At 46.8% G+C, this 25203-nt stretch overlaps 2 protein-coding genes and 1 long non-coding RNA gene across 4 annotated transcripts; 2 read left to right on the top strand and 1 right to left on the bottom strand.

Moving 5' to 3' along the window:
- Nucleotides 1-86: 86 nt before the first annotated feature.
- Nucleotides 87-13822, top strand: EXOSC10 (exosome component 10). Of its 2 annotated transcripts, none has more exons than XM_015882704.2 (25): nucleotides 87-273; nucleotides 1000-1136; nucleotides 1835-1958; nucleotides 2133-2237; nucleotides 2425-2590; nucleotides 3358-3469; nucleotides 3750-3825; nucleotides 3965-4075; nucleotides 4481-4624; nucleotides 4871-5061; nucleotides 5747-5903; nucleotides 6031-6179; nucleotides 6494-6544; nucleotides 7310-7421; nucleotides 7951-8001; nucleotides 8541-8619; nucleotides 8829-8911; nucleotides 9135-9230; nucleotides 9843-9917; nucleotides 10399-10486; nucleotides 10590-10663; nucleotides 11104-11272; nucleotides 11740-11801; nucleotides 12966-13042; nucleotides 13631-13822. In XM_015882704.2, exons 1-25 carry the CDS (start codon nucleotides 112-114, stop codon nucleotides 13659-13661), a joined length of 2682 nt encoding a protein of 893 aa, XP_015738190.1. In that variant the 5' UTR covers nucleotides 87-111; the 3' UTR covers nucleotides 13662-13822. The 2 variants fall into 2 exon arrangements, with proteins under 2 accessions (XP_015738190.1, XP_015738189.1); XM_015882703.2 differs by having other exon boundaries at nucleotides 8784-8911.
- On the bottom strand, nucleotides 4872-7310 carry LOC116654315. The gene is made up of 2 exons (XR_004309468.1): nucleotides 6595-7310; nucleotides 4872-5613 (listed from the first exon to the last, which is right to left on the bottom strand). It is a non-coding gene; the product is annotated as an uncharacterized LOC116654315 (long non-coding RNA).
- Nucleotides 13823-15407: 1585 nt separating the features above from the next.
- SRM (spermidine synthase) lies at nucleotides 15408-21011 on the top strand. Its single transcript, XM_015882705.2, has 8 exons — nucleotides 15408-15814; nucleotides 15892-16012; nucleotides 16117-16209; nucleotides 17202-17355; nucleotides 18105-18188; nucleotides 18543-18688; nucleotides 19182-19304; nucleotides 19866-21011. Exons 1-8 carry the CDS (start codon nucleotides 15423-15425, stop codon nucleotides 19881-19883), a joined length of 1131 nt encoding a protein of 376 aa, XP_015738191.2. The 5' UTR covers nucleotides 15408-15422; the 3' UTR covers nucleotides 19884-21011.
- The last annotated feature ends 4192 nt before the right edge of the window (nucleotides 21012-25203 follow it).

Here is a 25203-nt window from a genome sequence, read left to right as displayed (position 1 = left end):
AAGGCTTGGTACTGTCTACCCGCCCGCATGCGTTGCCCATCTCCCATCTTCCTCTCTCGGCCCTGAAGCTCTCGCGAGAGTTTCCGTGCGTCTGGTGGCTGAGGGGACAAGATGGCCGCCGCCGTGGCTGAGGGGAACGGCTGCGCGGTAGCGGGGAGCAGCGCGGCCCAAGGGGGCAAAGGGGGGCAGGGGGGACCGCCCGTGGAAACGGAAAGAGACGGGAGCACGGCCACGGTGCTGCCGGGATTCGACGACGTGGACGCCTTCGTGAAGGTGCGGGGCGGGGTGAAGCGGGAAGGGGCCGTGCACTACAGCTCCCGCCGGGCCGTGCGGTCACTCGGTGCCGTGATGTGGTTGGCATTGAAATAAAGCCCAGATCTGCGTCTGTGCTGATAAACCTCTCTCTAAACGTAAATCCTGGCACGACAGGCGTAGTGTTGTTATCGCTTTACTCTGTTTAACCTGATGAGATGGTGTGAATGAAACAACTGCCAACTTAGTCAATACCTGAAGGGAACTTACTCCCAGGAGGGGAGTAAACTCTTGGAAAGGGCTGATAATAGCAGGACACGGGGAAATGGTTTTAAGTTAAAAGAGGGAAGATTTAGGTTGGATGTTAGGGGGAAGTTCTTCACTAGGAGAGTGGTTAGGCCCTGGAACAGGCTGCCCAGGGAGGTTGTGGATGCCCCGTCCTTGGAGGTGTTCAAGACCAGGTTGGACGGGGCCCTGGGCAACCTGATCTAGTAAAGGTGTATGTTTGGTGGCCCTGCCAGGCAGGGGGGTTGGAACTACATGATCCTTGAGGTCCCTTCCAACCCGGGTCATTCTGTGATTCTGTGTGTGATTCTGTGATTAGTCGTGTTAAAAAACACCCAAACAAACCAAGGCCTTGCGATGTGTTGGATGTAACCGCACTGTTCGCACACACACAGGGATGGAGGTTTGTCAGCACAGTGTGCAGCAGGGCAGGCAATGCACTAACACGGTGTTCTCACACAGCACGCCCTCGGCACCATGGTGGCCACCACGAAGGCATCCAGCGGGCTGCCCCAGCCTGGCGATGAGTACGACTTCTACCGCAGCTTCCCTGGGTTCAGGGCGTACTGTGCAGCTCAGGGACATCGGCTGCTGCAATGGTAAGGAGACATCACAGCCCCGGCAACTGCCAGGCCCAGACAGGGGATTCTATGGAATCTCCAGGCTGGTTGGTGGTAAAAAGGATGTTTTAGGTCATGTGTCGAATTTTAGCTGAGTTGCCTTTAATGGTGTTGATGGGAACAAACTGCGAGTGGGGACTGTTGTGAAATGCTCTGGGAACAGCCGTTTAGTATCTAAAGGGGTATATAAGAAAAAAGGGGACAGATCTGATAGAACAAGAGGAATGAGTTTCAAACTAAAAGAGGGGAGATTTAGACTGGATATAACAAGGTTTTTTACTGTGAGAGTAATGAGGTGGTGATGCTCCATCTGTGGACACACTCAAAGTCAGGCTGGAAGGGGCTCTGAGCACCTGATGGAGCTGTGGGTGTCCTTGTTCATTGCAAGAAAGTTAGACTTGATGCCTTTAAAGGTCCCTCCCAAACAGTTCTGTGATCTAGAAAGTTGTTTCATAAAGAAATCAGTCCTATTAGTACTAAATAACTCTTAGCACCATGTAGGTGTTTCATACATTTGCTTTTTGTATGTTATTATAAGTATTACATTTGATCTGCTTTCAAACTTCTGCGATGTAGAAAGTTGAGAAGAATTGCATGGTTCAGTGTTCAGTTAATTGTTATTATTGTTGTTATTATTATTGTTTAAATCCATAATAACTGTGCTGTTCTCTTGCAAGCATGAGCAGGGTGATGCAGTACCACGGCTGCCGCAGCCACATGAAAGACCGCAGCAAAGTCACGGAGCTGGAAGATAAGTTTGATATGCTGGTTGACTCCAATGACATCATTCTTGAAAGAGTGGTGAGCAAATCATTCCTTAACATTACTTGTATAAGGTATTCAGGTACCACAAGTGCTTTTTGTTAAAATAATTCTACTGTTAGTGCTTTTGCAGTTATGTTTAATGTTTAGCATAGTACAGTAACTGAGCGGGTGTTTGATTTTCATTTTTGTTGTTTTTTTCCTGGAATTTAGGGTATTTTACTGGATGAAGCAGCAGGAGTGAACAAAAACCAGCAGCCTGTCCTTCCTGCTGGGTTGCAGGTGCCACAGACGATCGTTTCCAGCTGGAACCGCAAGGTGAGGCTGCTGCTCTTTTTCCCAGCACTGGTACTGCAGTTTGCCAGTGGATTTTAGTAGTTAAATGTTCCCTTGGACTTTTTCATATGTCCTCACTCACCTCCTTTTTCTCGCAGTACTGGGGTCAGTGAATGGAAGATGCTCTGGATGTCTGTTAAGTCATGTTGGTTTGCTTTCTTTTTAATAGGCAGGAGAATACCACAAAAGATCTAAGTCTGAAACCTTCCGACTGCTCCATGCCAAGAATATCTCTCGCCCACAGCTTAAGTTTCGAGAAAAGATTGACAATTCCAACACTCCCTTTGTACCTAAGCTTTTTATCAAGCCAAATGCTTTGAAACCATTGGCTGAAGGTAAGTTTTTTTGTTGTTGATGGGTAATCAGTTGAGAGTGTTTGACACAAATCTGTCCTGACAATCCAGAAGAGGAAATATTGACTGTAAAAGCAAGCAGGAGCAGATGTTGACTATTTGGATGAGATTGCTCTGTGACTCCATTGTTTATGTATGTGCAGTGTAAGATTTGGTCAGCATACAACATCTTTTTGTTGGTATACAGTAACTAATCTGTTCCCAACAGATATTCTGCTGCTTCTCTTTGCCACCATTGAATTTCCATGAGAGTCCCCCTGGCAGGAGGAGTTTTGTTGCTTGGTCTGTAAGTCTGCTTGACTTTACAGATACCTTTTCCTAATAAGTTAGAAAAGGAGATACACGATTAGATCTGCCTTTATCAAAGCTGCCAGTGAAACATCTCATCTCAGCAAGGTGTCACATTTCTGCTGCTGATTCACCTCGAGTCTGCACTGATGTGGATGTAGTTTAGAGCACGGGAATGAATGAAAGTGTTTTCTGAAGATTTCCCAGTCTCTTTCCAAGCTCTCGAGCAGAGCCACCTTGCATGTTTCTTAACAGCATCCTGTTCAGACCCATTAACTGGGTTATCACTGAAGCTGCAGATGCAAATCTAGCTGGAAGTAAAAGCTGTAGGTCTAAATTAATAAGTTTTTGATGCTTTGTGACTGTGGAAGGCTGCTGTGGTGGGTGGAGGGGAGAGATTAGTAGACTGTGAGCATATAATGTCTGGGACCTGGTCCAGTTGTTCCATGTTGGTTGTTCAGCCCTCACAAAAAGCGGACGGGAACGAAAGGAACGCCCTGAAGATTTGGATGTCCCAGCTGCTTTGGCAGACTTCATTCACCAGCAGAGGACGCAGCAAACTGAGCAAGACATGTAAGAAATTAAACCAGCAGCGAGGTGCTTGGAGTGCACTGCTGAACGTGTGGTTCCTTTGTGCTGATGACATCTGTGTGTAACAGCTCTGCATGTGTTTGTGTCTGCACACTGTGTTGTGTGTGATCTGCTTTAGTCATCTGGAGTTATTTTAAACCTAACCCTTAACAAGAGATGAAATTATTACTCAATAGGGAAACTGCCGTTAGCTCTCAGAAGTCTCCGTCCGTTGCCTTTGTGACTGAAATTTAGTTTGTGCCTGTTTTCCTACTTTCCATAGGTTTGCTCATCCGTACCAGTATGAGCTGGAGCATTTTTCTCCACCAGATGGAGTTCTTCAGAAACCAGAACCCCAGGTTGGTGCCCATATTAATTTATGAGCAGATGCAATAAGTTTACAGTCCTGAAGAATTTCAGAACTGAGGAGAGGGGTGGGGGGGATCTGGAGCAGGAATGGACAGAGAACTTACCATTCCTACTGGTTTCCTCTGCCAGATGTACAGACCCATCAAGGAAACACCCTGTCATTTTATCACCACACTGGATGAGCTGGTAGAACTAAACGAGAAGCTTATGAACTGTAAAGAGTTTGCTCTGGACTTAGAGGTAATCAGTTTGTGTTTGCTGTTTAAAAGTTACATGTATGCTCTTAGAACCTAGGAAACTGCTCTGTTCTTCTAGGCTGCTTTGTAGCCTCCTCTTTATCCTGCTTTTAGTGCTTTCTTACACACGTTTAGTTTGTGGCCATGACCTGTCAGATATCTCTATTTCTAGAGGCCCGAAACAAACATTGGCAGTATTTTGAGCTTTGCAGTGCTAGTGATGGCTGCACGCTTCATACTGAATTTGTTTTTAGTTTTGCCCATGCTGTGTGCTGCATTAGTGAGTGCTCTGATTATCTTGGCTTTGAGAAGATCTCTGTTCATTTTTCTTCCTTCATTTGGACTGTGTTTGTTTTGTAGTCTTAACCTGCAGCCGATCCTAATTAATATTTCTCTTCATGTTTTTCAGCACCATTCCTACCGGAGTTTCCTGGGCTTGACATGTCTGATGCAGATTTCCACTCGAACAGAAGACTTCATTATCGATACGCTGGAGCTGCGCAGTGACATGAGCATTCTCAATGAGACCTTCACAGACCCAGCAATTGTGAAGGTCAGTTGCCATATTCACCAGAATTCCTTGGTGGTTTTTGTTTGATTTTGGTGATTCTTGTTCTGTTTGGTTTAATTTGTTGTTGTTGCTGTTGTATTTTTGTTTGATTTTTTGGTAGTCCTGCACTTAATGGTGAAAGTCAGAGCAAAAAAGAAGTCTGATCCTAGATAAATGAGACCCCACAGCACTGACAGCCTGTAGTAGAAATGTTCTTCATGTTATCCTCAATTTCTTTTGCTTTACAAGGTCCTGCACGGTGCTGATTCAGATGTGGAGTGGCTGCAGAAAGACTTTGGCCTGTACTTGGTGAACATGTTTGATACTCACCAAGCTGCTCGTCTTCTCAATCTTGGCAAGCACTCTTTGGACCACTTGCTGAAGCTGTATTGCAGCGTGGATGCTGACAAGCAGTACCAGTTGGCTGACTGGAGGATACGGTAAAAATTGACTCCTTAGAGGGGCTGAGCTGCAAGGTAGCACTTACCCTTGTTTCTGTTGTTAGGGTAGGAGCTTGTTTCTAATTGCAAGCCCTGCAGCTGTAGGTTACTCTCAAAGCAAACAGGCACAGCGTTTACCTGTAACTGGTTTAAGTTTTTTTAAGTGCTGTATTCTTCTGTGTCTCTTCAGAAATTGAGTTATTTGGGGAAGGTGTGGGAATATTGTTTAATGAAAAGCTCTGGGAAGCTCGTTTCTTGGGAACAGTGCTGAACTACTGCAGTATTGCAGAGAAAGTCAGCGTCCCCACAAAAATGTTTGGTCACCCATGGTAGATAGAGCAGTGTGCTGTGAGCCTGGCTATGGGGATCAGCTGCACACCACAGAGGTCCCAGATTTAGTTTGTCAGCTCTGAAGAAAGACAAGGGTCTTGACTAGTGCCATAGCAGGCACTTCTGTCTGGCTTAACTACACAGCAGTCACGGTATCCATCTGAACAGGATGTCATCTGAATAAGATGAGTGCAGTGTGTTATTGTTGTTGCCCAACAAGTCCTTCAGGAAGGAAAAGGAAGGATTTACTGTTAGTATGTTTTAGATGCAGTTTGCCCTAATGTGTGCTGCAAAGGAAAAATAACTGGTGGGAGGCACCTGAAATGCATTAGTGTAATTTTGGCTCTTTTTCTAGCCCTTTGCCCGAGGAAATGATTCAGTATGCCCGTGATGACACTCACTACTTGCTCTACATTTACGATAAAATGAGGGAGGCACTGTGGGAGAGAGGCAACGAGCAGCCCACTCAGCTGAAGGTTGTGTGGCAGCGCAGCAGAGACATCTGCCTGAAGGTAAAGCTCCATCTGATTGGATTACCTGGATCAGAGCACAGGCTTACCAGGATATCAGGTCCTCTAACCATTACTTCATTTGTCATCTGATAACTGATCACAAGTCTTTCTTTTTTTTCCTGTCCAGAAATATATCAAGCCCCTCTTTTCGGATGAATCCTACCTTGAGCTCTACAGGAGGCAGAAAAAGCATCTCAACACGCAGCAGCTGGCAGCATTTAGGTTGCTGTTCGCATGGAGAGACAAGACAGCACGTCAGGAAGATGAGAGTATAGGGTAGGAAGGCTTTTGTTACAGATGCTGTCTTCAACTGCAGCTGAGTGTTGGATTGTGCTCCCACCCCTGAGGGGGAGCCACTCTGTTACCTGTAGAAATCAGTGTACTGCTTCAGGCTGCTTTTTGCATGTAGAACAGAAGCGTGATTATGTTTGAAGTAAATTCTTATGCATATCTAGACCAGCCCTGCTTAATTTCTTCTTAATTGACTTTTGTCTTCAAGCACTGCAAACTGGGGCGGACTTGTGTACTTGGAAGGTATTTTTATGTGTTCTTCACATTGTGTTACATCACACTGCCTCTTTGTGTTATAGATACGTGCTACCAAATCATATGTTATTGAAGATAGCAGAGGAGCTGCCCAAGTAAGTTTTGCTCATCCTTGAAGAGTCTCGTTTGACTTTGATACACCTACCAGAGTGTTTCCCAATGCGTGATTTCTTTTGTAGTTAGTTCCTTCCTTCCAGCTGTCAGTACAGCTTTTCTATGTAGTTCTTCATGTTTGTTGTAGAACTAAATTCTGGTTTTCCCCCAGAAGCTCCAAATCTCTTCTCAGAAATACATATCTATGATTCTACTGCACTGATACATTCCCTTGTGTTGCTGTATATCACACTTCTGCCCCTGAGATTCCTACATTATTACAGAACAAGAGAGAATAGAATTCCCCTATAACGTTTGTTTTTTTGGTTCCCAGTGGGAGTTGAGTGGGGACAGATCTCTTTCAAAACCCAATTTATCCACCTTTTTTCTTTTCTCGAACACTTGACACACTCGTCATCTAATGTTTCACACCTGAGAATGATAAAAATGCCCTTTTAAGTGCAAGTCCATGGTTGGACGCAGCTTCAGTAGACAAACACTGAAAAGGGTAAAAAAAGAAGAATGTTACAGCCAGACCATGGTGGAAGGAGTGAGTCCAGAGCTGTGTTGGTGGGTTCTCCTTACCTGCACAAATTGAGCACAGCAAAAAATTTCATCACTGAGAATATACTGACAGGTTGGTCTGATATGTCTTGTTCTGTCACAGCCAGGCCTGCGGTTATGTCCACTTGCACATCCTTTGAATGCAAAGGCTTAACGTATGAGCCATAAATACAGCACACTGAATTTTTCTCATCTCTCTTTAGAGAGCCCCAGGGTATCATTGCTTGCTGCAATCCAGTCCCACCGCTAGTTCGCCAGCAGATTAATGAACTGCATCTTCTCATTCAGCAGGCCCGAGAGATGCCTCTTCTCAAGGTAGGAGTAGTTCGTGTCACATGGGAGTCATCACTTGCATTTCTTAAGGCAGGTACTGGGGCTGAACGATGACCTGTGAGGGTGAGCTGTATGTTGCACAAGGCATTACTGAGCACAGTGTGGTTGCCCATGCAGCAGCTTATCTTTATATCATGCTTTACATTGACCTGTGAGAAACAACTGCACCTTGTGGAACTTGCAGGCCATGTAAATGGATTCATAAATCTTATTCGATTGTGATGAAGAAATAAACAACTCTAGATTTAAGAAATTCATTAGATATAATCCATTTTCAGTGTGTTGGTATTAGTACAGCCTTCTTCCTTGGGTGAAACAAGGCTGTTTGTGAGCATGACCGTTAGCTTTCTGTGCAAGTATCCATGTGCAAACACTGCAGGAAAATAGGAAAGAATGTAGTTTTATTAACCCAGCAGCTTGTAATATATGTATGGAAAACATCAGAAGAGAAGCCAACCTAGAAGAAATAGGGCAGGTGCAATTAACTGACTTTCTTTCTCTCCCATTCTAGTCGGAGATTGCTTCGACAGTCAAGAAAAGGACATATCTCTCCAACTCTGAGGTAGTGTTTGCATAATATTGGTCTCCTTGCATCTTAAGCATGGGAAAAAAACCAACATAGCTACGTTCTAGCTTCCAGTAAATTGTTTATTCTAGTCCATTTTATAGATCTCTCCGCTTTATGTTGGTGTTGGATTTCTGTGCTAGACCCAAAACATCAGCAGCTGCAAATTGGTATTTTACAAATCACCATTATAACAGCACTGAAGGTTTCATCAGCAGACACTCTAGATGACAGGCATTTGCGTGTGTGTCAGTCTGTAGTGGTAGGTCCTTGTGAAAGGAAGTCTCAGATGGGCTTCTGAGGCTGACTCATTTATCCTCCTGCTTTAAAAGTACAGCACCTCCATTAGCTGCTGGGTTTTTGCTTGAACCCCCTTTTGATGCCAGGTGCATTGTGCTCTGGCAGGTGAGTTACTTGAAAAATGCTCAATCTCTGAATGTCACCCTTTGAATTTTCTGTGATGTATCTCTGCAGTATCTGAAATCATAAGGATTCATAGTGTACTAATGGTGTTTGCCATTTGAACCTTTCTGCAGAGGCTGGAGAATACCTTCTTTGGACCACACGACAGTTCCCGGATTCCTATGGATGATTTTCAGAATAATTCTGCTTTAGGTAATTTGGATTTATGAGATAGATGTGACAGTATGTGGCTTTGATAGGGGGAAGATAAGCAGTGCTGAAGAAATTGTCAGTGGAATCTTATTGCATGAAAAAGAAACCAGTACAATATACATATATCTAATAAAGAAATCATCTTCTTTTCAATTTTCATGTAGAATCTACATCTGCACCAGTCTTGGAACGTGATTCTCTCTTTTCAGACAGTGAGACAACGATGAATATTCAGGGTGTTCAGCCAGAGTCAGCATGCCTTGTTGCTACTGCCACTGTCAGCATATTCAGTGTAAGCACTGTCTGCGGTAGAGCCAGCATTCAAGTGTTAGAAAACATATTTAATGTGGTATAGATGTGTAGTAGTAGTGTAAGAAATAGTGGGGTGGGGTCTGCATGGAAATGCTTCTGATATCTTGTCAAGCATGTGATATAACCAAGACAGTAAGGTTGGGAGGCCAGCAAATTAATTCTTCAGTGATTTGTGTAAATGTTTCTTCCCTGTATTTTTGTAGGAATGTGATGAAGATGAAGGAAATGAGAAGGTTTTAACAACTGCACAGAAGAAAGCTCAGCGTATAATGGAGTCCTTTGAGAATCCATTTAGAATGGTAAAATTCAGAGTGGGATAAAACCCAATATATATTTGCAGTGATGTTGATAAACCACCCCGTGCAAAGGAAGGATGCTCTGTGCTGTTTTTCGAGGCTGCATTACAGGCCTTGGTATAGTGACAGCTCTGCTGGGACTGGGAGGTGGTCTTTGCACAGCACAAATGTGTGGAAGTGTTCTCTAAACATATTGAGTTGTGTCTATAGGAAACAGTCCTCTCGTAGTGTTTTTTGTTTATCGAGCCTGAGGTTTCCTTAGTTTTCATCTCTGTGGCTGAAATTAGCGAGCTGATTTTACTCTTCTAATGAAGAACAATAGAATACTTTGTAACAGATACGGAGCAGCAGATTACTGGGATGCAGTATACAAACAACTGCTGTGTGGTTGGAGGTTTTGTTTTGTGTGTTTGGTTGGGTTTAATTGTTTTTCCTTTAATGATGTTGGCTCTAGCTGTGGTAACTCTGATTTTCCCAAAAGATGATCTTCCTGTAAGAGTTTCTTACACATGAATTTGGTTTGGAACATTTAAAATAGCATTGTAGCAAAGAGTTGACAGCGCTAATAGCACGTGCTGTATTTAAAGACAAATGCTTTTTTTCCCTTCTCTGCAGTATTTGCCTTCAGAACAGAATCCTGCCTATGTCTCACAGTCTGCGAAGTTTGACCCATCGTCCAAAATTTATGAAGTAAGACTTCAGTTAAAATTTCCTGCCAGTTACCAGAAGAGAAACAAACAATTAGACTATTTTCTTTCAGGAGCCCCAGCAATATATGTTTGTGGGTCTTTTTTTCCTTAGAAAAAGAGTATAAACTTGAAGAAACGTGATGTGTTTCTAAATCAGTACCTCATTGTTTGAGTAGCATTCCTATCCTTCAAAGAACTAGAGATTGGAGACATTCTGCTCTGTAGTCTGGGTCTGTTGAAGCTACAAACTACCTCTGAAGTCTGCGTCTGCCTTTGTTCTCATTGGGCTTGTTTGTAGCCCAGAACTTTTAAAGCCTGTAGTTTTTACTTTACTTGGTGCAGCAGATCTTAATCTCTTTTACAATCCAATTTGATCTTTTGTCCTCTTAATGAAGACCAGCATGTGGTAGCAAGTTTATAAACTCCCTTTTGCCATAAAACTTCAAAGAAAATGATGCCAGGTAATTTTTTTTTCTTTGCAGATCAGCAATCGATGGAAGTTGATGAGTAAGACACAAGTACAGAAGGAATCTAGGGATGAAGCAAAAAAGAAAGCAGCCCAGCAGGCAGGTACAGCCCTTTTTCTCCTCAGTGTGTCTGCTTTTCCCGGTGACTTTCTAATTTCGGGGCTAATTTAGTCCTGCTTCCTACAGTAACGTTTGTTTGTGTCTAGCTGCTCGTGACCAGGCACAGAAGGTATACAAAGAAGCAACAGAAAACGTTGTGTCTGTTCGTCAGCAAGCTATGGTATGTCACTGAATTTCATTCTTCCAGCCTGTCTGTGGTTCTCCCTTATGTGCAGCAACAAGCCCCTGGCAGCTGTGCTCTGCAAATCTTCACATCCCTCCCTGTCTTCAGAAAGGGATGTGTTGTGCTCCTGCAGCTCCGCTGCTCCTTGCTTGCCTGTGGGGTGACAGCAGATCTCAGCCTCAAATATCCCATGAAATGATGGTTTGGCTTTTCATCTGAGATGTGCCTGCACTGAGGGGTGGAAGGAAGGGAAGGGAAGTGGTTTGGTCCCAAAGAAGAATGCAGTGCTTTCCCTCCCCGCTGTAATTGCCACAGACAGCCCCTAGCTGTCACAAGCCCAGGTCCACCAACAGCTCATCAGCATGCTGGTGCTCATGCCTGCACAGAGATATATCACTGTCCTGAACTTGCTTCCATTCTGTGGGTCGTTTATACAGCAGGAACAAGCAAATAGGAAGAGGGAGAGAGTCATGAGTGAAACAGGAACAGAACTGCCAAAACCAGAGAAGAAACGGCCAAAAGCCTCCCAGCAACCAGAGGAGCTGGAAGCACCGAAGCAGTTTACCCCCTTTGATTACAGCAAGTTCAACTTCAAAGTGTTTGCGGGTAAGATCTGGATCTCAGCTCCAGCGCTGCAGGCTGTGGAAAACGTTGCCAGCTGAGCCCTGAGAAGGCTGTGTGAATCTAGGTGCCAAGGCCGTACAAATGGCTAAAATGCACTTACCTTGCAGCGGGGTAATATGAAAAGAAATTGGCCTGGGGTATGCATAGTGTAGCATCCTTTTTCTGGCTTGGAAACAAAACTTGGGAACAGGTGGGGGGTTTGTGGATTCGTTGTTTGCTTCTCAGCAGAGAAAGTCATTGATTTAATTGGGCCCAAGAAACTAGAAGTTAAAGGAGATGGAGCTCCTCATAACGCATCTATTCAGAAGCTTCTTATGTCCTGCAGTGACTGTTCTGGTTTTTTAGCTTGGGAGACCGCAGTGAAACCCCCTTACCATCAGAGATACACCATGAAGAGCAGTTTTCTTCCTAGCAGTGTTTAGTGACGGCTTCTCTCTTCTTTCCCATAGGAAGCAGCAAATCGAAGCAGTCAGTACAGTTTGATCCTGCCAGACAAGTTCACACAGGCAAGGTACAGACATGTCATGAAAGAAGTAACAGAACTGTTGGTGATGGTGTGTACCCAGCTGGGGAATTGTTGGGAAAGGGTTTTTTGCTGGAAAAGAGAACTCTTCCGGGATCTGCCGAATATTCCCTCACAACTTGGTGCTGACGTGCAGCTTCCAGTCACAAACTCATGCCTTGTATTACAGCTTCATCTTGGTCAGGAGGAGCTTTCTTGGGGCCCTCACACTCTTCCATTGTTTCTCACCCTTTTATAGTTTGTTCACAGCTACACCCTCCTGCATACAGCACATCATTTAGGCTACCTCACATTGCAATACTAAATTCAAGGCACCCCAGAATCTCAAAGTCACTCCAGTTGTGGCCTTTGTACATCCAAGTGTTGCCCACATTCTCCACTGAGGGAAGGAATTTTTTCCTGATTTAATTTATTGCTAATTAACTTAAACTTCTCATCACTGATTGGGAAAATGAAGGGAACAACAGTCAGTGGACAGCAGAGGAGAGTTCTTGTGCCGCTCCTGAACAGATCACTCTGGCAGAGTTGGCTTGCTATATGCAGTGCTCACGTATGGAGCATCTGAGACGTGACGTCAGTGGGCATTCAGGCATGAAATAATAGGTGCCCATCTGTGAATTCATTGGGTGCCCGGGCACCAATTAATTTCCAAAGCTCATTTCTTGCATTTCAGCCTCTTTCCTGTACGTGTTGCCTTCTTCTGTATTTAACTGAAGGGCAAATGGTTCCAGGAAGCCTCTTAGGTACTCATTTAAAATCATATGTTAGGATCAGAACAGGTTTATGCCTGGTGGTTTGAGAATAGAGTTTTCTGCACAATTTGCTGTGTCATTGGAAACTTCATTTCAAAAGGGAAAAAAGCCAACAAAACAGTTTAACAGTTGAATGTAGGAGAATAAAGTTTTAGACCTTTAGGATTCCCTGTCTGGGTGGGTACATGGGATATTATGGCTATCGTGTTGTGGTTAGACCAGCAGAACAGCATGTGTTCGAGTGAATTCAGTGCACATGCATATACATAAGTCATAAAGCATAAAGCCCACAGTGTAAACAGTGTTTCTTGAGGTAGGAGGGTCCTGACAGGACGTGCGTCATGTGGAATAGACCGTATTTGTCTGCTCTTCACAGTATTGTTCTTTCTCTTCCATGCAGAAATTTGCTGGAGCTAACAAACTTCAACAACCGGCTGGAAACCGAAGCATGTCCTACCTGGCAGGGAAAGCTGATAGGTGTGTTGTCAGCCTGCTCTCATCACGGGGCAGTGTTTCCATTCCTGTGCCCCAGAGCCACGGGCAGAACACAGCAATTGTGCTCTGCTGCTGGGGGAGCTTAAGCACGTTTAATGGGAAGCAGTTGCATAACAGCTACTTATGTCCATTTGGCAGCATGATGTCAGTTTAGAGGGGGAAAAAAAAGGAAAAGCTTAGGATTAATGCAAATAAAAGACAATTCTGGGTGGAAAGTTGGAAATGTTGGGGTAAAAGTTTGTGTTAGTAGATGTGGGAGTCGCTTCCCCTGGCCTCAAAGATAGACAGAGGTGGGGAGGACATTTGTCTTGTTCGGAGGGAAGACAAATAACAGTACTGCCAAATATGGATATTCTTGTTCTGAATATAGTTAATGTTCAGCTTCCTGGGCTTGATTCTTGTGAATTCTTTAGTCATAAAAGAGCTGTGCCATGCAAGGGCTGCACTGGAAGCAGAAAGGTTCTGCATCGTGACCCTTTCTCAATAGAATCATTGTAAGCTATTGTAGATTGTCAGTCTTGGGTGGATTTAGAGCAAGATTTAAAGTCTTTCTGTAACTGTCTTTTGCAGGGGTTCCAAGCACCACTGGCCAAAGAGATAGTCCTTGTTACGGGAGCTGTGGGAGCTGCTGCTGAAGGAAACAATAGTCAGAAGGACTGTAACCATGGAAAGGCAAATACTGGTCAATGAGCAGTTTTCATACAGAAATGTTTTTAAGCCCATTAAAATCCCCTTTTTTTTCCAAAAGGGAAAACATCTTAATTGCTTTGGCTTTTATTATATTCACGCTGTTCTTCATAATTATACTCACAATGTCACATTGTTTCTAATTTTGTAAGTTTGTCCTCAAATGCAGTCAGATTAAGCTTAAGTGGATATGGAGGAACCCTTTGGCATCTCTGAAGCCAGCACAAAAGTAATTGAGAGATTCAGTAGATGTGACTTAAACCCCAGCAAGTCCAGAGGAGGAAGTAAGGCCAGGCTGACCTGAGCCCTTGCTTACGCATTGAACTGCACAGCTCGTCTTTTGCAAGACAAGGTAACATGAAAAATGAGAATGTTCCTGGCAGGGTTAGTATTACTGAGTAAAGATGGTGAGGGGGGAGGTGTATAAGGGTTGAGGTGCTTTTTAGATCAGACAAAGTACATGGTTACAGAGTGACAGCAATGCTTGAATGTACAAAACAGAGCACAGTATTGACTTGAGGAAAGCCAGAGAGGTTCTGTGAGGCAGCCAGGTGTCGGCACAGCTACCCTGGTGTTTCATAGTTGTAAATACTCAGAGTGAGTGACCCTGATGCCTCTGTACAAGGAATACCAGCCCGTGGTTTGGTTTAGGGGTGGCTGAGCTTACTCTGAATGCACAGAGAAAGTTGGGAGCACTCCTAGGATGGAGGTAAAGAACTTGAGCATTCTGGGGCTGTATAGAACCATAGAATAGGGATAAGCCCATAGTAGGGGCTGGTACAACTTTGTTCCTGGGTTACTGGTCACTCAGCAGTGCAGCTTGTCCCAATATTTCTTGTCTTTACACCAGTGTTTCAGCCTAAAGATGTTCCATGCCACGCTCACCTGCTGGAGCAATGACAGCGAGCTGCAAGCTCAGTGAGCAGTGGTCAGTCTGCTCCCAGCCCCAGGGCTGCACTTTGTAAAGGGCTGAGGATGCCTGGTGGGTTTGTGCTTGTGTTCAGTCTTTTCCTGTATCTGCTGAACAGTGGAAGGTTTTCCCCCCATGTCACCCTCAAAGCCTGGCTGCACGTTAGAACTGAGGCACATGAACAGCAGCTTTAGCCACTATGGGACGGGCTGTGCTCCGTTGGGCAGCTCTGCTACTTCTGACTGTACAACTGAACAAACTGAACTGTGTAAATCTCAATGAAAGACCCATTGGCGGCCAGAGGGATTAAAACCGATGTGGTTGAGCTCTCCTGCCGGGCCTTACACAAGGCGCAGTGTCAGTGATGATGATGTACATTGTGTGACGATGGGTTTGGCGCAGTCAGTGTGAGCTGTGCCCAAAGCCCCAATGCTCACTGACGGGCTCAGTGCTCCATGACGCCTTGATTCCTATGTAACGCTCAACTCTGGGCTCTGTTTCAGGCACCCGCGTGCGGACCCGCTCAGTGCCCCCCGCCCCGCAGTCAGCCCGGCACCCCGACACCCCGCTGCAGGTAACGCCGCACCCCGTGCTCCGTCCGGCTCCGGTTCTGTTCTGTTCGGTTCCGTTCCGTTCTGTTCGGTTCGGTTCTGTTCGGCTCAGTTCGGTTCAGTTCATTGGCAGCTCTTGGCGCGCCGCCGCACGTGGCCCCTGTGCTCCGGCCGCACTACCCTGCTGGCGCTGACGTCACGCGTCTCCGATCCAATGGTTGCGCTGCGTTGGGCTGGCGGCCAATGGGAGCGCAGCGGCGCGCGCGCTCGCGGCGGGGGCGGGGCGGGGCGCGGCGGCGTGTGGGGCCCTGAGCTCCGTGTGCTCGGTGCGGAGCCGGCGGGGCTGGGCCGGGTAAAGGGCTCGGTAACGGGTCACGAGGGTTCGGTTCAAGGTTCGGTTATAGGTTCGGGTTCGGGCAGCGCCGGGCCCGGCGGGGCGGCGTGGGGTGGCGGGGCCGGGATGGAGCGCGGCGCGGCGGCGCTGATCCGCGAGGGCTGGTTCCGCGAGACGTGCCGGCTGTGGCCGGGCCAGGCCATGTCGCTGCAGGTGGAGGAGCTGCTGCACCACCAGCGGTCCCGGTACCAGGAGATCCTCGTGTTCCGCAGGTGGGCGCGGGGCGGGGCCGGGAGCGGGGGGAGCGCGGCCGTGGGGCCGGTTGGAACGTGCCGCTCGCTTTGCACAGCACCACGTACGGCAACGTGCTGGTCCTGGACGGCGTGATCCAATGCACCGAGCGGGACGAGTTCTCCTACCAGGAGATGATCGCCAACCTGCCGCTCTGCAGCCACCCGGACCCTCGCAAGGTGAGGCCGCTCCCGTCGGTTCCTTCACTCCCGCACCTCTCCCGGTTCCTCTCCTTGGTGTCTCCTCGTACCCATCCGGCTCCTTCCCTCCTCTCCCGCCCCAGGTTCTCATCATCGGCGGCGGTGACGGCGGAGTGTTGCGAGAGGTGGTGAAACACCCCACCGTGGAGTCCGTGGTGCAGTGCGAGATCGATGAGGTGCGTGGGGCTCAGGGCAGCGCTGCCCGCAGCATCCCCCGGCCGAGCTTCACCTGCCGCCCCGTGACAGCCCCGAGCGCTGACGCTGCTCCTCGCCTTGCGACGTGGCAGCTGCTCGCTGCCTCCTGCTCGCCAATGGCTGAGCCCCTTCCAGGCCGGCGCTGGCTCTCCTGGTTCCTGGAGGAGCTGCTTTCCCCGTCCCCTGATGTGTAGCAGCACATCCTCTTGCCGGAGGAATATGGGCTCTTTGTTAAGCAGGAAATAAGGAAGGGGATTTGTTTCCGTCAGTTTTCTCCTCGGTCAGTTTGCTCTGATGTTTTACTTTGAGGAGGTAACATAACTTTATTAGAAGGTGAGGCTGTGCTATAAATGGGAGATGCTGCTGTGGGAGCCCCCAAACCTGTCTGCCAACACATGTACTTAGTCCTGACAGCAGAGCAGTTCTTGTCTCTATTCTTTACAGGAAGCTGGAGGTGCCCAGTGCTGCTGCTTGGGCTCAGACTGTCTCACGTAGTGTGTGGTTTGTAGCAGTTTCAAACATAAAGCATATTTCCTGTTGAGGCTGTATATAATGACTCCAGAGCAGAGATGGGGATGTTTCCCACGTTGCATCTATAAACCTGCTGCTGTGGTCTTGTTTAAAAGGAAAAAATAAATAAACGGAGATCACCTCTGCAAGTGATGTCCTCAGGAAGAAGGAGCACAGCGCAGTCAGTCTGCAGTCAGATTCTCTTTGCTCCTCAGGGAGCTTTTGAAGCTGCAAGTTCCTCTTGTTGAGTTTGGCACAGACACACAGTGTCAATGAACCCTGAGGCCATAGGAAAGGGCTGAGTGTTGGCTGAGGATGCTGACAGCTCTTGAGGATCCAGTTAAGAGTGCGATTTGTGCTGAAGGCATGGAAGGAAATGAGTCATAGCACTGCAGCTGCACAGTGGCCTGGAAAGCAGCTCCTCGCAGCCCCCTCTGACCCACTCGTGCTCTCTGTGTTGCAGGATGTGATCCAGGTATCTAAGAAATACCTCCCTGGGATGGCAGTGGGATATTCCAGTGCTAAACTGACCCTGCACGTCGGAGATGGTTTTGAGTTTATGAAACAGAATCAGGAAGCCTTTGATGTGATTATCACGGACTCATCTGACCCCATGGGTAAGAATCCCATCCATAAAAGGGCACTGCTTTCCACACTTCTGCTTTTCTCTGTGGCTGCCTTCTGGAAGTAATGCTGGCCTGCCCAGATTCTTCTTCAAGGGGAAACTCTGTCATTGACGTGGTTGTTTTGGTAGAGATGGATGAAGACCAGAAAATTGTATTAATGAGGCTTCAAGGCAGCTGTCACATTTCTCTCCTCGAAATTCAATTGCAGCTGCTATTGCTTCTGGCAGGGAGTTGATCCTTGAGTCCAGTGATCCCATGGGAAATACAGCATCAGGCTGGCAAAGACAGCTTTGCATATGAACCCAGTGGCTCATGTGCTGTTGGTGGATCTGCAGCCTAAAGACAGAGCTGCATTTCTGAAGGTGAGATCTGGAGCACAGAAGGAAAAATGTGTTTATGGTGCCTGAGTTTCCCTTAATCTTGCTGGAGTCAGCACAGAAACACCTATAAAAGGCAGATTGGAGCAGAAGTTTGATTTGAACAAAACTGGAGCAAGAAGCAGCTGCCAGGGCTCTCTGGTAAAGATCCTGGGGTTGCTATTGAGGGAAGCTGAAGTCTTGGTGGTTTTGTTATGCAAGGTGTAGGCTGAACCCCAGGCTCACAGCTCTGCTTTGTCAGCACTGAAAAGCTGCTTGAACTGCCTGATGCCAGTGCAGACCTCGTACAGCCCGAGCATTCCAATAACTAGAAGTCTACTTTCTGAGCCTCTCTCTGGACATACCTCTGTACTTTCCTTACAGGTCCTGCAGAAAGCTTATTCAAGGAATCCTACTACCAGCTGATGAAGACAGCCCTGCGAGAAGATGGGATTCTCTGCTGCCAAGGTGAGGATGAGCTCTAGGTAGAAGCTGATGCCAAATCAGTGCCTGCTGAGCATGAGTCTCAAAGGGGAGACACGATGCAGGGGGAAAAATTGATTTTTAGCTGTGACATAGGGCATTAAATCTATTCTAGCTCCCAGGTATGGCAGTGGTTTTGATCCATATACGTCAGCTCATTAAGTGCTGGACTGCACATAGTATAAAACTGGCGTAGTGGTCTTATCTCACCTCTGAAACTACATGAGGTATCTGGAATAGAGCAGGTTTGGACTTGGAGCTGCTGTTAACTTGGCACAGGCCTGTGCAGAGAAAAGGGGCAGCTCTCACTTTGCATCCTGTCTTGCTTTCTCCCTGTAGGTGAGTGCCAGTGGCTGCACCTGGATCTCATTAAGGAGATGCGTCAGTTCTGCAAGTCTCTGTTCCCTGTTGTGGAATACGCCTATTGCACCATCCCTACATATCCCAGCGGGCAGATTGGCTTCATGCTCTGCAGCAAGAACCCAGTGAGTTTCAGTCACCTAAAGTTCTCCTTTCTGCTCCCTGAGAATACTGCAGAGCCTGCCTCAGCTTTGGGGCCTCTGGGCTTCTGTTGTGGGGGGAGCAGGCAGCGCTTCTGCTGCTGTATTTAGTTGATCTGGGGCAGTGGCAGCTTGCACTGTGCTGAACGAACACAGATGCTGATTCTGCTCTGAAAAGCAAAGGCCTTGATTCTGGGGTGTTTGGGCACAGTCTGACAGCTTTGTCTGGCACATGGCTTACACGCAGTCTGACCTCATAGGCAGACATCTGAATAAGGGCTAGTCACACAAGGTACGGCGTGTTAACTCCAGCCCTTGGGGCTGGAGCTGCACAGAACCTTTGACATCATACTAGAACAGAAAATCATCTGTTTTCCTGTGAGTCCTTTTGGTTCTCTGCCACGTGTCAGGCTGCCCATTGTGCAGCACTGTGCTTGCTTCCCAAATGCTACAGAACTACCTGGTTTCTTTATTGCAGAACACAAATTTCCGAGAGCCTGTGCAGCAACTTTCACAGCAACAAGTAGAGGAGAGGAGTCTGAAATACTACAACTCTGACATTCACCGGGCAGCTTTCATCCTGCCAGAGTTTGCACGGAAGGTAAGTCGGGCTGTGCTGCTCCTCCTCCTGCAGGGTGAGATATCACTTTCCTTTGACAGGGCTGGGAATATACAAACTTGAGGATTTCCTGCAGCCCTGGAGGCTTCTCTGGGCAAGTTGGAGCAGGGTGGCATTTTGTATGACATGGCAGTGGATGAGTCAGTCCGGTAAGACGGGAGTTTAGTTTGGAGCTATTATTTGGGTTGATGTCCCAGGTCTTGATGGCAGATCACTCCTATTTATCCTACCATAAATGAGTCCGAGAGCCTGCAGAACTGGTGTTTCTCATTGGAAAGCTTCAAAGGTCTTAGATTTAAGAAAAAAACTATGGTTGTGGTTTCTGGTGCAAACCAGAGGATATGGAAAGGATGGTATGGTGTAGTCCAATCTGCCTTCTTGATGTTCTTCATCTCCTAACTGCAGGTTCTAGCAGAGCGCATCCTCAGAGCATCGTAGGGACAATGGCACGTGTTGTGGGTGTTTCAGGGCCATCTGTCTGTTAAGGACTGCTGGATTTGTCCATCCTCACACTTGTCTGTTTTTTTTCTTGGCTGTTGCCAGGCCCTGAGTGATGTGTGAGACTGAGAAGCTACTTCTTCCCTTCAAGTTGGACCCTGAGATCATCAGTGATGTGGGGACCTTCCTAGCAGACTACAGATTTGCTCTCCACTGTGTGGGATTGTTTAACCCCTTGCCAGCCAACATTCCCTTTGATGTGTCATAACCCAGATAAGACTATTGAAAGGTCCAGTGACTTATTGCGTGAGGTCAAAACCGTTGTTTGCAGTACTGGAAATGTAAGATGTCTTCTTCCTTCCTCTCCTCTTTTTACCCACTCTAAATTTGCCTCCACCCAACTGACAACGATATATTTATAACTGACATGTATTTCTGTCTGGTGATCTTCTGAAACTTGGGAAGAGTCCAGGAGGTTCACTGACTCGGCCTTAAGCACAGAGAGCGAGAGCTTTGTGCACAAAGTTAGCTTGCTCTCTCCTAATAGGAGCTCCCTGCTGCTGAGACGTTTTGACTGGTAACGGGTCTGAGCCTTCACATCCCACTGCCCTGCTGTGATGCCCGCGCTGTTCAGCAGCACAGCTGGAGAAGTCACAGTGCAAACTGTTGCCATTCACAATAAGTCTCCCTCCAACCCTGATGGAGTAGCAGTATTAAACGCCAGCGTGCCAGGCTGGCAGCAAAGTCTTGTGGCTTTTTTTTTTCAATTGGTTGGAAACAGAAATGGTGAGGTACTAACAGGCTGACTCCTGTTCTTACCCCTGCCATCAGAATGGTTCCAAAGAATGTTTATCAATCAGGTGATAGGCGCTTTATATATAAAAGTATAAATATATATATATATATAAAAAAAGACAAAAAGCAAACCTTAGATCCATTGCCTGCTGTTAAGTACTGATGCTGGGGAGGCAGTTGTGCTGACAAATCTCATCTCAGTCTTTCTGAGGTGCCTCAGGCCTGGGTATTTGCTAGTCGTTAGGAGGCATCATTACTTCTAACGCAGCCCCCAGAATCCCCAGATGTGTAAGATGTTTTTCGTTTTACTGTGTTGTGAGATGGATCTTCCTCCACGTCTACTTCTGGTTTAAAGTCTCCGTGCCACCACTGTGCAATGGGGATCTTCCCAGCACAACCGCTGTGCAGTTATCACTCCCTTGCAATCAATTAAACACTCGGCTCTGGTTAAGGTGACATCAGTGTGGGTTGGTGTATTTCTTTGGGGGAGTGTGGGAGTGGTGACGGCGTCTGAAAGTTTGCTGTGCTTGTCAGAAGCATCCGGGGGCACTCGCTACTTGGTGTGACCTCCTGTCTGCCTTGTCTCTAGAGCTGACTAATGTCATAAAAGTCAGTTGTGGAGAATGATCCTGTTGCTTGCTTCGTACTGTAACCTGGCTGCGTGGTAGATCCAGCTTCTCTAATCCTCTGAGCTGCACAAGTCTTGTACCTTCCATTCCAGCTATTCCCTAGTCCAAATGCTGCCTATGCTGTACATTTCTAAGCTGTTTTCTATCTGCTCATCTCCCTGTGAGCGCAGCTTAGTTCCTGTCAATCACTGGCCCCACTTGGTTGCACTGTCCATAATTTGCAATAGCTGAGTGGCTCTGAGGGCTGAAACCATGCACTGAAGCCCAGGTGCTGAACAGGCTGAGAACAGTCGCTAGGTGGCATCAGGAGAATCAAGAAAAAAACATCCAGTCCTGAGGGAGATCTGGGTTGGTTGAGAGAAAACCAGAAGGAGCAGCATTCTGCAACGTTTGGGATTGAGCTTTGCCATAAATGTGACCTTGCAAACAGCACAGATGGTGCAGCCACTGACTGCCTACAGCAAGAGGCCTGTTTCAGTGGTGTCAGCAAATACCTTCCTGCTTTCTCCTTTATGAGACTTCCCTTTTCTTTCCTGGTTTGCCCCTTCCACTGCAGGTATTGGTGCAGCTTCTCTGTAGCTGTAAGTGTTTGCAGAAGCACTGCTGAGCTGCAAAGCAATGTGGATAATGTTTTAGTTGTGTTGTATCTAGAAAATTTCATTGGTTTTGTCATTTAATTTTCTGGGAAACTCTTCTTTTTCCTGCAGTTACTGATTAGTTAGATATGTCCTTGTACAGAAGGCCATGGAGGCGTTGGCATTGCTCTACTCGTGTATTTTTATCACTAAGAGGAGATCAGTATAATAGAGGCTAGCTCTAGCTACTCCTTTTTCAATTGCTGTGGGACCTGAGTCCCATTCAGCCCTTCATCCTTGACAGAAACCACCTCTAGCACCTTCTCTCTCTTGGAGCTGGATCAAGACTAAGACTGCAATCCAGGAAGGCCTTAGAGCAGCTGCCAACTGGTAACAAGTTCAAGCCTTCCACCCACCCACCCTCGGTGAGTACAATGCCCAGGAGCAAAAGAGCTCCCTCCAACCTGTTCCTGGCTTCCACACAGCTTCTTCCTTCTGTTTCTCTGAGCTCTCAAGAAAGTTCAGTGAGTGAGCAGTGGTGAGAACAGGGAGATGAGGCTGTTTGCCATCTAAGATGCACATGTTCTGTGCGTAGATAAGGTCCAGTGAACAACTTGAGTAGTTTTCAATCAGTGTTCTTTACAGGCAGTTATGTGCTGCAGTGCCTTGCGATAGGTGAAGACACATCCATGCTTGAATCAAGCATTCAAACAATGCAGCAAGAGGGAATGTGAATCTGTGCTTCTACAGCTGCTTCTGTCGGAGCAGCTTTGAGCAATTTAGGACTCTTAAAGTCATTTACTTACTGGTTAAGCACTGCTGTGAGGCCTGCAAGCCATATAACTGCTAGAGCAGCAGTTGTTGTGGCAGTCACCTGTCAGCTAATGGGTGTCTGCAGGTGATTATCCCTTCTGTAGGTATAACGAGGTGTGAGCTGTTCTGCTGCAGGATGCTGTGACACTGGGATGCCAGGGATTAAAAGGAGACTGACAATTTGAGATATGCCTAACAGGAGAAAAAACGATGGGATGATGAATGATGAATTCTCCAGCTGAATTGAGCATGAATGTTGAAAGCTGTCTTTGCAGCGTCTCCAGTTGGGGCAACTGAAAGGCTTGAGTAACTGCTCTGAAGTCTTAGCTTCTTTTGCCTGAGGCTGGTCAGGCAGTGCTGCTCGTAAGCAGAGATCCACGAAGATGCTGTTTGTCTAGACATGCTGCAGTCATGTTCTGTACCTTGTTAAGCTGGGAGCTACGTGGAGAGGGTCAGGCTTTGTCCCATGTACCACACATTGCAGTATCACTGAGAGCAGGTGGAGTCAGATGAGGTAACAGAGCCTGATGGGCTTCAGCACATCAATTCCTTCAGCCTCTTGGCGCCTTTTGAACCATCAGACTCTCTGCTCTGTGCTTTACTTATTAAAATAACTCAATTTTTCAGAGTTCAGAAAAGAGCTTAAAAAAAACCAAGAGAAATCTCTTGCCCATATCTCTTGAGCCCTTTCAGCCAGTTAATTGGTATGAGTGTCTTATTCATCCAGAGCTAATGTTATCAAGGCCTGGCTGAATTATTGATGGAGCTTGGCTGGAGCAAGGGATTGCTGAGGCAGGAATGACAGTTCATCTTGCATCAGAGAACAACAGTCTCAATAAGCAAACAGTCAAAGAAAAAAAACATATATATGCCACCAAGATCAGGGAGAGGCCAGATTCTATGATAAAATAATGGGGGGAGAAAAAGGGGAAAGCTTGGACAAAAGCATGAAAAAGCAGCTCCAGTCTAGACAAAGTCAGACAAAACGTCATTAAAAAGTAAGATGAGGAATTTAATGAATACTGAGAAGTCTCGGTGAAGATTGTGTATAGGATGGGGTTAAATGCTTTTAAATATGCAGGAGGTGGGGAATTAGAGCCAGGGGATCTCAATTACTACGGAACAGCGACATGTGAAGCAGATGAAGGCAGGAGGATCATTAGGAATGTGAAAGATGTCAGTGGCAGGAACGGCAGCTCCGTGGTTTGCAGCCTGCAAAGCCACATTGAAACATGGAGCTGGCTGCCCTCTCCTTGGTACTGAACAGCACTGAGGGAATTTGCTTTAGCAAGCTGATCCTGCTTGCCAGCAACAAGGGCGAGGTGATGTATGTGATGACCTTTGTGTGTGTTTCATCCCCCTTCAGCTGCAGGAGAGGAATAACCAGAACCTCAATTCAAGTGTGTGAATCCCCGTGTGAGGCTCTCCCAGCCGAGCGATCCCTGGCAGGCTCAGCCCTGTGTGCTAACGTCAGTGCCCAGCTGTTTCTGCCTGAGTTCCCACGAGGCACAGAGCATATGCAGTCCCTCAGGAATCCCTTGCCACCGATGGGATGAGTCTGGTGTAACAGAGGTCAGTCCATATGTCATGAGGCAGTAGTTATCCCATGCATCCTTAGTCTGTTTCACAGCCCGACATGCTTGGAGCTGGGCAAAGCATTTTCAGTGGAAAACTTGCAGTATTTTGAAGTGTCTCAGAGCAAGTAGTTGTTTTTTGAGTGGCAAACCTGAAGTGTTTTAACTTTACACTGCACACTGAAATAAAAGGTTTTGAGCGTACCACTGAAGCACTATGCCTGCCCTCCTGCAGTCCTGTTGAGGTCAAAGGCAGCACAGCTCCTCACACTCTGCCTCCCCTGAGAGCTGTAACAGGCTTGTAGTCATGTGTGCTCTGACAGCAGCATCCCTGTGGCGTTCCCCTCCTCCCTCTGCACCTGCTCTGCAGCTCTTATCAGAGATGAGTGGGAGCTGTAGGCTCCAACCCACGCTCTTTCTTGGGTCTGTTAGATTAGAGCTGATGAAAGCCATGGCTGACACAGCCACTTGTATGCTTTGTGGAGTCCTTTGGGGACTGCACTGTAAGGGAATACTGCAAGTCTGGCCTGATAAATCAGCTGTGATTTCAGGCCCATGGACAAATTGGTTTCCCCTTCCAGTAAGGCTCACAACTGTCAGATGAGCTTTGCTTTATTTATTGCGTTGTCCTTTGCAACCAGGGACTCTTGAGGGCAAGCAGAAAGGCTTCCAGTGACAGGAAAGGTATTGCAACCCTGCCTTAGCTGCAGATGAGTGTCCCACCTTTGGGAACCTGGACCTGTTCAGGAAGCCTGATGCAATTCTGCAGCGTGCTTCAAAATGCCTGATGATCCAAATTCAGACCAGGCAACAAATGGGTAGAAGACAGCAAAGATATCCACAGAGGAAAAGTAATAGAGATGATCTAATTCCTTTAATGTGGCATTTGGTGCCAGACATTGTGTTCCATTTTGTATTCCAGTAATGCCTTCACTGCTGTATAGACATGCTGACAAGAGGGCAATGATCCCCTTCGAAGACAAAATCCCCTGTGCATATTACTTGGTCATCCTTTATCACAAGAAGATGGCAGTGGTTATAATTGTGTAAGCATATT

The sequence above is a fragment of the Coturnix japonica genome, chromosome 21, assembly GCF_001577835.2.
Source record: "Coturnix japonica isolate 7356 chromosome 21, Coturnix japonica 2.1, whole genome shotgun sequence".
NCBI lineage: Eukaryota > Metazoa > Chordata > Aves > Galliformes > Phasianidae > Coturnix > Coturnix japonica.
The sequence above is the reverse complement of the archived record's forward strand: the minus strand, read 5'-3'. Positions and strand labels throughout refer to the sequence as shown.

What these genes read in the sequence shown, in the direction of transcription:
- EXOSC10 (XM_015882703.2), top strand. Translation starts at nt 112, where the DNA reads ATGGCCGCCGCCGTGGCTGAGGGGAACGGCTGCGCGGTAGCGGGGAGC. An exon ending in ACGTGGACGCCTTCGTGAAG is followed by an intron (nt 274 to 999) that starts GTGCGGGGCGGG and finishes GTTCTCACACAG; the next exon opens with CACGCCCTCGGCACCATGGT. An exon ending in TCAGAATAATTCTGCTTTAG is followed by an intron (nt 8,620 to 8,783) that starts GTAATTTGGATT and finishes ATTTTCATGTAG; the next exon opens with AATCTACATCTGCACCAGTC.
- SRM (XM_015882705.2), top strand. Translation starts at nt 15,423, where the DNA reads ATGGTTGCGCTGCGTTGGGCTGGCGGCCAATGGGAGCGCAGCGGCGCG. An exon ending in TGCAGTGCGAGATCGATGAG is followed by an intron (nt 16,210 to 17,201) that starts GTGCGTGGGGCT and finishes TCTGTGTTGCAG; the next exon opens with GATGTGATCCAGGTATCTAA. An exon ending in TGGGATTCTCTGCTGCCAAG is followed by an intron (nt 18,189 to 18,542) that starts GTGAGGATGAGC and finishes TTCTCCCTGTAG; the next exon opens with GTGAGTGCCAGTGGCTGCAC.